Source organism: Euprymna scolopes, chromosome 7 (genome assembly GCF_053919585.1).
Source record: "Euprymna scolopes isolate OS-2025 chromosome 7, ASM5391958v1, whole genome shotgun sequence".
Classification (NCBI taxonomy): domain Eukaryota; kingdom Metazoa; phylum Mollusca; class Cephalopoda; order Sepiida; family Sepiolidae; genus Euprymna; species Euprymna scolopes.
The window spans coordinates 36,213,748-36,223,747 of NC_136488.1; the positions used below are offsets into that span (position 1 = coordinate 36,213,748).

A 10,000-nucleotide genomic window follows, 5' to 3' on the forward strand; every position below is an offset into this window, starting at 1 on the left:
CATCCGGGTAAAGGATTCTCAGGTAAGCCACTGCGGCTATAGCCTTAGTGGAGGCGTCTGAGAATATGCATAGTTGTTTGCAGAGAGCACCAGTTGGAGACCTACGAGTATAAGGTCTTGATATCTGTAGTTCCCGTAATGCTTGAAGGGAGTTGCGCCAGTTCGTCCAATGTTGTTCTTTCTGAGGTGGTAAGGGAGTGTCCCAGTCGAAACTGTCTGCCATCAATTCGCGCAAAATAAGTTTACCCTGAATGATGACAGGTGCCACAAAGCCGAGGGGATCGTACAGACTGTTGATTGTGGATAGGACGCCCCTGCGCGTGTATGGCTTCTTCTCTTGTGAGACGTTGAAACTGAAACAGTCGCTTTTTGGGTTCCAATCCAATCCTAGGCTGCGTTGCATTGGTATTGTATCTTCATCGAGATCTAGATCTCTGACACCAGTAGCGAGATCTTCAGAAGGGAAGGCATCGAGAACCTCTTTTCTATTTGACGTTATTTTATGTAACCTCAAGTTGGAGGCTGAGAGGACTTTGCGCGTTTTTTTCAGCAGGGAGATGGCCTCTGCGGTTGTAGCCACTGACTTGAGACCATCATCCACGTAGAAGTCTCGCTGGATGTATTTAACAACTGTTGGATCATTCTCCCCCTCCACGGACTTTCTAAGACAATAAGTTGCCACAGCTGGAGATGGTCTATTTCCGAACACATGAACCTTCATTCTATATTCAATAATTCTCTGGGTTGGATCATTGTTTTTGTACCAAAGAAAGCGTAAGAGGTCTCGGTGTTCCTTCTTTACAAAGAAGCAAAAGAACATTTGTTCTATGTCGGCCATGAATGCCACAGGTTCTTGTCGAAAACGGAGGAGGACTCCGACTAAGTTGTTGGTTAGGTCTGGTCCAGTCAGCAGGTTCTCATTTAGGGACCTGTCCATATGTTGGGCACTGGAGTCAAACACGACTCTTATCTTATGCGGCTTTTTGGGGTGATAAACTCCAAACATGGGCAGATACCAGATTTCTTTGTTGCTTGGCAGTGGAAGAGCTACCTCTGCCTGTTCCTTTTCGAATATTCCCTTCATGAAGGAGAAGAAGTCTTGTTTTAACTGTGGCTTCCTTTCGAACTGGCGAAGGAGTGAATGGAGGCGTTTAACAGCTTGAGGCTTGTTATTTGGTAATCGGCGACGGTATGGCTTGAGAGGAAGGGGTGCTACCCAACTACCATTGTCATCCTTTCTCACTTCCTCCTTCATGATCTCGATGAAGGTTTCGTCTTCTATTGAGTGGGTCAGCTGCTCGTCGTTTGCCGATAGTTGAAAGACTGAATGCCCCATCTCCGTTTTATAGAATGTGTCCTTGGCCTGAAATGAACAGGGGCATCTTTCAAAGTTGGTTGGTCGACCACGTACTTCACCCTTGGTGAAGAAGGTGTTTACAATAGAGGGCCTGTGAGTTCCTCCGAGACACACGTCACCCACTATCACCCAGCCCATGTCTAGCCGTTGAGCGTAAGGTCCGTTCTGAGGACCATTAACTTGGGCGCGAACCTTGTGGACATCAATTATGTCGCGGCCCAAGAGAATCCAGATGGGAGCCGTGTCATCCAAATCCGGAATCTCTTCTGCGATGTGCGACAGGTGTTTGTGATAGCGAGCTGCTTCGGGTGTAGGGATCTCTGACCGGTTGTCTGGTATGTCAGCGCACTCAATCAGCGTAGGAAGTGGTAGATTTGATTTGCCGTCCAATGATTCTACCCTATATCCTTGCGCTCTCCTACCAGATGTTTCCGTGAAGCCAGCGCAAGTCCTCAGCGAATACGCCGATATGGGTCCGTTGTCGTGAAAGACTTTAAAGAATTCCGGATGTGCCAGTGACCGGTTACTGTGCTCGTCAATCACTGCATACATCCTTTTTGCCTTGACCCTTTGTCCTTCTGGGTAAACTCTGACTAGACAGATCTTTGCGCAGGATCTCTTGTTTTGGTTTTTGCCGCATACCTCTGTACAATGGGTTTCGACATTATGTCTCTCCCCGCCGTGGTGAGGCATGGTGTTAGCAGGCGATGAGTTCTGCGCGGGATAAGGATGAAGAACAGTGCTGTGTTCGTTGCTGCCACATTCTTCACATACACCGCCATGTTCGCAGTTCTTGGCCGTGTGACTAGACGAGCAGCAACGAAAGCAGAGATGGTTTTGAACCAAATACGCCTTTCTGTCCTCCAGGGCTTTTTGTCTGAAAGCTCGGCAGGCGCTCAGTGGGTGTGGCAGTTTGTGTATGGGGCATGCCTCATTTATAGCCCCGGGTGTGACTTGGGTCTTGTTGATAGAGACGTGGTTCCTTCCCTTGGAATATCTCTCTATCCTTCCGGTAGGGTGGGTCTCATCCTCGAAGCAAAAACCTGGGTCGTTCCGGTCGTCTGCTTGTTGTTCGACGAATTGTGCAAAGACCGCAAACGGGGGAAAGGGCACCTGGTGTTTCCGCTTAAATGCAGTGCCGTGGGTAGTCCACTGCTCTCTTAGGTTAAAGGGAAGCTTCTCTACTATGGACTTAAGGCCTCTTGCAGTGTCCAAGACCCTCAGTCCAGGAAGTCCACCGTCATCCTTGGCAGCCTGCAGTTCTGTGAGGAGGTCACTAAATTCCCTCAGTCGATGGTAATCTCGGCCGATGCGAGGGAACTGATTTATTTTTTCAAAGAGGGAATCCTCAATGGCCTCCGGAGACCCATAACATTTGTCTAGGCGCTTCCAAATTTCCTGGAGACCCTTGTCGGGATTGTTTATGTGGGCATTCCTCAGACGCTTTGCGTGTTGAGCAGACGCAGGTCCCAACCATCTCACCAGCATGTCCATTTCGTCGCTGGGTTTTAGTGTCACATCGCCAAAGGAGTTGCAGAAGGAACGTTTCCAAGCTCTGTAATCCTTGGCTTGGTCAGTGAAATTCACCATGCTTTGGCATATATATTCCCGCATGGTGAAGTGGCGCATAATCTCTTTGGTGCTGTCACCATTTTCTGTGTTGACACGCTCCTGATGAGTTGGGTGATATATATTTAGACCTTGGCAGAAGGTGTCGGGAATTTCTTTTTGGGGGAGTTTTAGACATTCTTGTGTCTTAGGTGGTTCAAATGGTGCTGCTGTAGGTGACAGCATTTGTACTCCCTTGACTAGTTTTTCCACGTAGTCTTGTGTGCGCTGTATGGGGTCGGCAGGCTCTTGGTCGAAGATAATACTGGATCTGCTAGATCCTAGGTCACTGGCCGCTCGCTCCGACTCAAGGAAGGCCCTGGCTGCAGCCTCCTTCATGGCCACCTCTCTTTCGGCTTCCAGTAGTCGTTCTTCCGACTCCATCTTTGCTTGTGTTTGAAGCCAAGCCTCCCTAAGCTTGTTCTGTCTGTGGGTGAACTGTAAATTGGTTCTGGCCATTTCTAGTTCTGCTATGACCTTAGATGAGGTGGTGGAGGAGGACACCCTTGAGCGAGTCCGATAGGAGGACGATGACCTTTTGTCCATTGCTGGGTAGTCCGATATCACACGTGTGTTCTAACACTAGGAAGGAGTTGGCTGTGTAAAAGATAGAAGAGACGGTGTCTGGAACGCTGAAATTTAATGGCCCTGTATCCGCTTCTAACCTGGAGCAAGTAACTAAAATTTTACTGTGCTGCCCTCCCCAAAAATGCCATTGACATTTGGTTTAGACAGCCAGCATAAACTCGGAAACACCGAAAGAAAAACCAATTCCATTTATAGTAGAAAGGGAATTTTATTCCGTGAAACAGGTAAAATTTCTGAAAGAAATAAAAAACAATAATAAGTCACGTTGCGACGCAGAAGGAAAAAATAAGTAGAATAAAGAGAAGGAAAGAAAAGGGGGCTAGCTACATAACACATGGAAAATTCGCGTACGGTTCTAAGTTAGTGTTTAATTGACGAATGGTAGAAAAAAATATGAATGAATTAATATTGAACTTAATAGCAAAAATAGTTGGAGAATTGAAGTGAAACAAGACTTACTAGTTAATCTCACACTCAGGGTTGAAGAAGGAAGAAGCGCGTGCGAAGCTTCCAAGTTGCACTAGTTAAAAAACCCGCGGAAGCGCCGGTCACGTGGAGACAACGATCCTTATTATTTAAAGAAATAGAATAAATCTTCCGGAAATAGATTAAGTTAAGCTGAAGGGAAATTAACGACAGAAAAAGACCAGAGAAAGTAAAAGGCAAAAAGATAAAGAAAGTCACGTCGCAGCGTGAATAAAAACAATAACAAGGAAAAAACCGGTGAAAAGTGAAAGCCTGCCACTGATGAAAAAAGTTCCGGTTGCGGGGCGGCCATAACATGTATATATATGTATATATATATATGTGTATGTATATATATGTATATATATATGTGTATGTATATATATGTATATATATATGTGTATGTATATATATGTATATATATATGTGTATGTATATATATATGTGTATGTATATATATGTATATATATATGTGTATGTATATATATGTATATATATATGTGTATGTATATATATGTATATATATGTGTATGTATATATATGTATATATATATGTGTATGTATATATATGTATATATATATGTGTATGTATATATATGTATATATATATGTGTATGTATATATATGTATATATATATGTGTATGTATATATATGTATATATATATGTGTATGTATATATATGTATATATATATGTGTATGTATATATATGTATATATATATGTGTATGTATATATATGTATATATATATGTGTATGTATATATATGTATATATATATGTGTATGTATATATATGTATATATATATGTGTATGTATATATATGTATATATATATGTGTATGTATATATATGTATATATATATGTGTATGTATATATATGTATATATATATGTGTATGTATATATATGTATATATATATGTGTATGTATATATATGTATATATATATGTGTATGTATATATATGTATATATATATGTGTATGTATATATATGTATATATATATGTGTATGTATATATATGTATATATATATGTGTATGTATATATATGTATATATATATGTGTATGTATATATATGTATATATATATGTGTATGTATATATATGTATATATATATGTGTATGTATATATATGTATATATATATGTGTATGTATATATATGTATATATATATGTGTATGTATATATATGTATATATATATGTGTATGTATATATATGTATATATATATGTGTATGTATATATATGTATATATATATGTGTATGTATATATATGTATATATATATGTGTATGTATATATATGTATATATATATGTGTATGTATATATATGTATATATATATGTGTATGTATATATATATATATATATATATGTGTATGTATATATATGTATATATATATGTGTATGTATATATATGTATATATATATGTGTATGTATATATATGTGTATGTATATATATGTATATATATATATATGTGTATGTATATATATGTATATATATATGCATATGTGTATGTATATATATGTATATATATATGCATATGTGTATGTATATATATGTATATATATATATATGTGTATGTATATATATGTATATATATATGCATATGTGTATGTATATATATGTATATATATATATATGTGTATGTATATATATGTATATATATATGCATATGTGTATGTATATATATGTATATATATATGCATATGTGTATGTATATATATGTATATATATATGCATATGTGTATGTATATATATGTATATATATATGCATATGTGTATGTATATATATGTATATATATATGCATATGTGTATGTATATATATGTATATATATATGCATATGTGTATGTATATATATGTATATATATATGCATATGTGTATGTATATATATGTATATATATATATGCATATGTGTATGTATATATATGTATATATATATGCATATGTGTATGTATATATATGTATATATATATATATGCATATGTGTATGTATATATATGTATATATATATATGCATATGTGTATGTATATATATGTATATATATATGCATATGTGTATGTATATATATGTATATATATATATGCATATGTGTATGTATATATATGTATATATATATGCATATGTGTATGTATATATATGTATATATATATATATGCATATGTGTATGTATATATATGTATATATATATGCATATGTATATGTATATATATGTATATATATATATGCATATGTGTATGTATATATATATGTATATATATATATGCATATGTATATGTATATATATATGTATATATATATATGCATATGTGTATGTATATATATGTATATATATATATGCATATGTGTATGTATATATATGTATATATATATATGCATATGTGTATGTATATATATGTATATATATATATGCATATGTGTATGTATATATATGTATATATATATATGCATATGTGTATGTATATATATGTATATATATATGCATATGTGTATGTATATATATGTATATATATATATGCATATGTGTATGTATATATATGTATATATATATATGCATATGTGTATGTATATATATGTATATATATATATGCATATGTGTATGTATATATATGTATATATATATATGCATATGTGTATGTATATATATGTATATATATATATGCATATGTGTATGTATATATATGTATATATATATATGCATATGTGTATGTATATATATGTAAATATATATATGCATATGTGTATGTATATATATGTATATATATATATGCATATGTGTATGTATATATATGTATATATATATATGCATATGTGTATGTATATATATGTATATATATCTATATGCATATGTGTATGTATATATATGTATATATATATATGCATATGTGTATGTATATATATGTATATATATATGCATATGTGTATGTATATATATGTATATATATATGCATATGTGTATGTATATATATGTATATATATATATGCATATGTGTATGTATATATATGTATATATATATATGCATATGTGTATGTATATATATGTATATATATATATGCATATGTGTATGTATATATATGTATATATATATATATGCATATGTGTATGTATATATATGTATATATATATATATGCATATGTGTATGTATATATATGTATATATATATGCATATGTGTATGTATATATATGTATATATATATGCATATGTGTATGTATATATATGTATATATATATGCATATGTGTATGTATATATATGTATATATATATGCATATGTGTATGTATATATATGTATATATATATGCATATGTGTATGTATATATATGTATATATATATATGCATATGTGTATGTATATATATGTATATATATATATGCATATGTGTATGTATATATATGTATATATATATATGCATATGTGTATGTATATATATGTATATATATATATGCATATGTGTATGTATATATATGTATATATATATATATGCATATGTGTATGTATATATATGTATATATATATATATGCATATGTGTATGTATATATATGTATATATATATATATGCATATGTGTATGTATATATATGTATATATATATATATGCATATGTGTATGTATATATATGTATATATATATATATGCATATGTGTATGTATATATATGTATATATATATATATGCATATGTGTATGTATATATATGTATATATATATATATGCATATGTGTATGTATATATATGTATATATATATATATGCATATGTGTATGTATATATATGTATATATATATATATGCATATGTGTATGTATATATATGTATATATATATATATGCATATGTGTATGTATATATATGTATATATATATATATGCATATGTGTATGTATATATATGTATATATATATATATGCATATGTGTATGTATATATATGTATATATATATATATGCATATGTGTATGTATATATATGTATATATATATATATGCATATGTGTATGTATATATATGTATATATATATATATGCATATGTGTATGTATATATATGTATATATATATATATGCATATGTGTATGTATATATATGTATATATATATATATGCATATGTGTATGTATATATATGTATATATATATATGCATATGTGTATGTATATATATGTATATATATATATGCATATGTGTATGTATATATATGCATATATGTATATATATATATGCATATGTGTATGTATATATATGCATATGTGTATATATATATATGCATATGTGTATATATATATATGCATATGTGTATATATATATATGCATATGTGTATATATATATATGCATATGTGTATATATATGTATATATATGCATATGTGTATACATATATATATGCATATGTGTATATATATGTATATATATGCATATGTGTGTGTATATGTATATATATGCATATGTGTGTGTATAGGTATATATGTGCATGTGTGTATATATATGTATATATATGTATATGCATGTGTGTGTATGTATGTATATATATGTATATGCATGTGTGTGTATGTATGTATATATATGGATATGTGTGTATATGTATATATATGGATATGTGTGTATATGTATATATATGGATATGTGTGTATATGTATATATATGCATATGTGTGTATATGTATATATTACCATATGTGTATATATGTATGTATATATGTATATATATGTATACACATATGTATGCATATGTGTATATATGTATGCATATGTGTGTATATATGTATGCATATGTGTGTATATATGTATGCATATGTGTGTATATATGTATGCATATGTGTGTATATATGTATGCATATGTGTGTATATATATATGCATATGTATGTATATATATATGCATATGTATGTATATATATATGCATATGTATGTATATATATATGCATATGTATGTATATATATATGCATATGTATGTATAATATATATATGCATATGTATGTATATATATATATATGTGTATGTATGTATATATATATATGTGTATGTATGTATATATATATATGTGTATGTATGTATATATATATATGTGTATGTATGTATATATATATATGTGTATGTATGTATATATATATATGTGTATGTATGTATATATATATATGTGTATGTATGTATATATACATACATGTGTATGTATGTATATATACATACATGTGTATGTATATATATATACATACATGTGTATGTATATACATACATGTGTATGTATGTATATACATACATGTGTATGTATATATATACATACATCTGTATGTATGTATATATATACATGTGTATGTATGTATATATATACATGTGTATGTATATATATATATACGTATGTATATATATACATGTGTATGTATATATATATATATACGTATGTATATATATACATGTGTATGTATATATATATATATACGTATGTATGTATATACATACGTATGTATGTATATACATATGTATGTATATACATATGTATGTATGTATGTATATACATGTGTATGTATGTATGTATATACATGTGTATGTATGTATGTATATACATGTGTATGTATGTATGTATATACATGTGTATGTATGTATGTATATACATGTGTATGTATGTATGTATATACATGTGTATGTATATATATACATGTGTATGTATGTATATATATACATGTGTATGTATGTATATATATACATGTGTATGTATGTATATATATACATGTGTATGTATGTATATATATACATGTGTATGTATGTATATATATACATGTGTATGTATGTATATATATACATGTGTATGTATATATATATATACATGTGTATGTATATATATATATACATGTGTATGTATATATATATATACATGTGTATGTATGTATATATATACATGTGTATGTATGTATATATATACATGTGTATGTATGTATATATATACATGTGTATGTATGTATATATATACATGTGTATGTATGTATATATATACATGTGTATGTA

General features: G+C 30.2%; 2 protein-coding genes across 2 annotated transcripts in view; one reads left to right on the top strand and one right to left on the bottom strand.

Moving 5' to 3' along the window:
- The window catches only part of LOC145280263 (uncharacterized), a 22,392-nt gene extending 18,881 nt beyond the window's left edge, over positions 1 to 3,511 (bottom strand). Inside the window, exon 1 of the mRNA XM_080132037.1 lies at positions 106 to 3,511. Coding sequence (XP_079988163.1) covers positions 106 to 3,511 — 3,406 coding nt within the window. The remainder of the gene's footprint in view (positions 1 to 105) is intronic.
- Positions 1 to 10,000, top strand: part of LOC145279672 (uncharacterized) — a 62,741-nt gene that overhangs the window by 13,370 nt on the left and 39,371 nt on the right. The window lies entirely within an intron of this gene.